Source organism: Sinocyclocheilus anshuiensis, unplaced genomic scaffold, assembly GCF_001515605.1.
Source record: "Sinocyclocheilus anshuiensis isolate Anshui unplaced genomic scaffold, SAMN03320099.WGS_v1.1 scaffold1998, whole genome shotgun sequence".
NCBI classification, from domain to species: domain Eukaryota; kingdom Metazoa; phylum Chordata; class Actinopteri; order Cypriniformes; family Cyprinidae; genus Sinocyclocheilus; species Sinocyclocheilus anshuiensis.
Genome location: NW_015546126.1, coordinates 20682 through 23180, shown reverse-complemented (window position 1 = coordinate 23180; position 2499 = coordinate 20682). Strand labels below are relative to the sequence as shown.

The 2499-nt window shown below is 38.3% G+C and overlaps 1 protein-coding gene across 1 annotated transcript in view; it reads left to right on the top strand.

Annotated features, from left to right (window-relative positions):
* The first annotated feature begins 174 nt into the window (after positions 1-174).
* LOC107701035 (double-stranded RNA-specific editase 1-like) overlaps positions 175-2499 on the top strand; it is a 16296-nt gene continuing 13971 nt past the window's right edge. The window contains exon 1 of the mRNA XM_016502951.1: positions 175-347. Within this exon, the coding sequence (XP_016358437.1) occupies positions 247-347 (101 nt within the window). The 5' untranslated portion in view covers positions 175-246. The remainder of the gene's footprint in view (positions 348-2499) is intronic.

Genomic DNA, 2499 nt, shown 5'->3' with positions numbered 1-2499 from the left:
AGAGAGAAGCCGCAGCGTGTGAACGCGCCGCCATCTTGAGGATAACTTAAAATAACTAAAAGAATCACTAATGAAATCAGAGCCTGAATCTTGAGTTGTAGATATTGCTAGACGTCAGTACAGCAGTTTTCATGTTTTGTGATTTTTGTTGGTGTGTTTCCTCTTGCTTTTAACTCAGGCACCGATGTCAAGGACGCACAGGTCATCTGTGTCTCCACGGGAACCAAGTGTGTAAACGGCGAGTATATGAGCGACCGTGGCCTGGCGCTCAACGACTGTCACGCTGAAATCATCGCTCGCCGCTCTCTGATCAGGTATCTCTACATGCAGCTGGAGCACTTCTTAAGGTGAGACGCTGTGTTTACTGTCCTGCATGTCTGTGTATGTCTCATATTTCACCACAGCATGATGAATGTTTAACCAAGCAGAAGGGAAATTAAACTCATAAACAGTTTTTAATTTAATATTTTGTGTTATTGTATACGGTTTTAAATCGAGATGCACATTAAATAGAGATGAATTACGATATGGCCTTTTTTAAAATGTATTAAACCTCCAGTTGCTTTGATTGAATTAAATTTGTAAGGAAATGTACTTAAAATAATAATCTAGAAAAGGTAATAAATCAGCTTACTGCCAACACAAAAGTAATGTTAACCTCAAAATGTTGCATAAACAGCAGAATGCACTTAAATCAAATACAAGAATATACAGTATTCAGTAGTACAGTTGAAGAAAAAATTATTAGCCCCCCCCTATGAAATTTCAGTTCGTTTTCAGATTTTTCCCAAGTGATGTTTAACAAAGCAAGGGAACTTTAACACGGTATTTCTTATTATATTTTTCATCCAGAGAAAGCCTTATTTATTTCAATTTGCCTGGAATAAAATAATTATTTAAAAAATACAAAAAATTGCTAAGGTCAATATTATTAGCCCTCTTAAGAAATGATCTGTTTGATTGACTACAGAACAAACCACTGTTGTTCAATGACTTGCCTAACTAACCTAACTTGCCTAATTAATCCTCTAAGCCTTTAAATTCCACTGTAAGCTGAGGATTACTATCTTTCAAAACAACTAGTAAAATAATACTGTCATCATGGCAAAGAAAAAAAAAATTAGTTTAGACTTGAGAAAAAGAATTGTTAATGCTCACAAAGGAGAAGAAGCATATACACGTTTATCAAAGCGTTTTCAAGTGTCAAGATCAGCCGTGAGAAGTATTATCAAGAAGTTTGAAGAGACCCACACAGTGGAGAACAGAGAGGCAGGAAGCGAAAGATTTCAAATACTTTGTAAAGAAAACTATTGAGAGGGGGTCCTAAAGACCCAAGAACAACTGCCAAGACACTGGTGAATGATTTAGTCAAGTCTGGGATTGATATCTCAACGAAGACGCACACTAGAGGTCCGGACAGAAGAAGCATATACACCAAGCTAGACTGAAGTTTGAAGGACAACCTGGAGAAAAACTATGTATACTAGAAACATGTCCTTTGGTCAGATGAGACAAAGGTAGAGCTCTTTGGCCATAGAGATGTTGCCTATGTTTGGAGTAAGAAGGGACAGGTGCTCAACCCAAAGAACACCGTCTCCAGAGTGAAACATGGAGGAGGGAGTATAATGCTGTGGGGATGTTTCCGTGCGTTTGGAACTGGGAATCTCATCAGGGTCAAAGGAATCATGAAAACTGAAGACTACGAGAAGATTTTGAAAGACAACCTCAAGCAATCTGCAACAAAAGATGGTTTGGGTCAACGTTTTGTCTTCCAGCATGATAGCGACTCAAAGCATACCTCATTTCTGGTGTAGAACTACCTCCAAATGAGCAAAGTGAACGTCCTTGACTGGCCTGCACAAAGCCCAGACTTGAATCCAACAGAAAATCTGTGGGGCTCACTGAAGACCAGAGTCCATGCCAGGAGACCAACAAATCTGGAGGAGCTTGAGAGATTTGCTAAGGAGGAATGGGCTGCGACTCCTCAGGAGACATGCCTGAAACTTGTTGAGAACTACAACAAACAACTAAAGGCTGTTATCAAGCAAAAGGGATACACCATTGACTACTAACATCAGAGGGCTAATAATTTTGGCCTGTAGACTTTTTTTTATTCTTGGTTATAATGTTGTTTCTATTTTTATTACAAACATTCCAAGCTTCCTAAATAAACTATTATGTTTAGAAATGCTGTATTGAAAAAAAATATTATTTCTGTTAAAGAGCACTTGGGAATTATTTAAAAAATAATGAAATATTTTATAGGGGGCTAATAATTTTGTCTTTAACTGTACATCTACATTTATACTCAAGTGTTTTAGAAAAGAGTGCCGTTAACAGTATAACTAATTAACTCAACAGCTTTCTCTCTGTTACAGTACTGGTTGTTCAGGTCGTCTGGGTCTGGGTACAAAATATTCTCAATGAAGCCTGTGGCAGACACGGCTGCTGTTTCCGGATGCTTAGTAACACACACAGTCTCCAGGGTCTCCTCTCCGG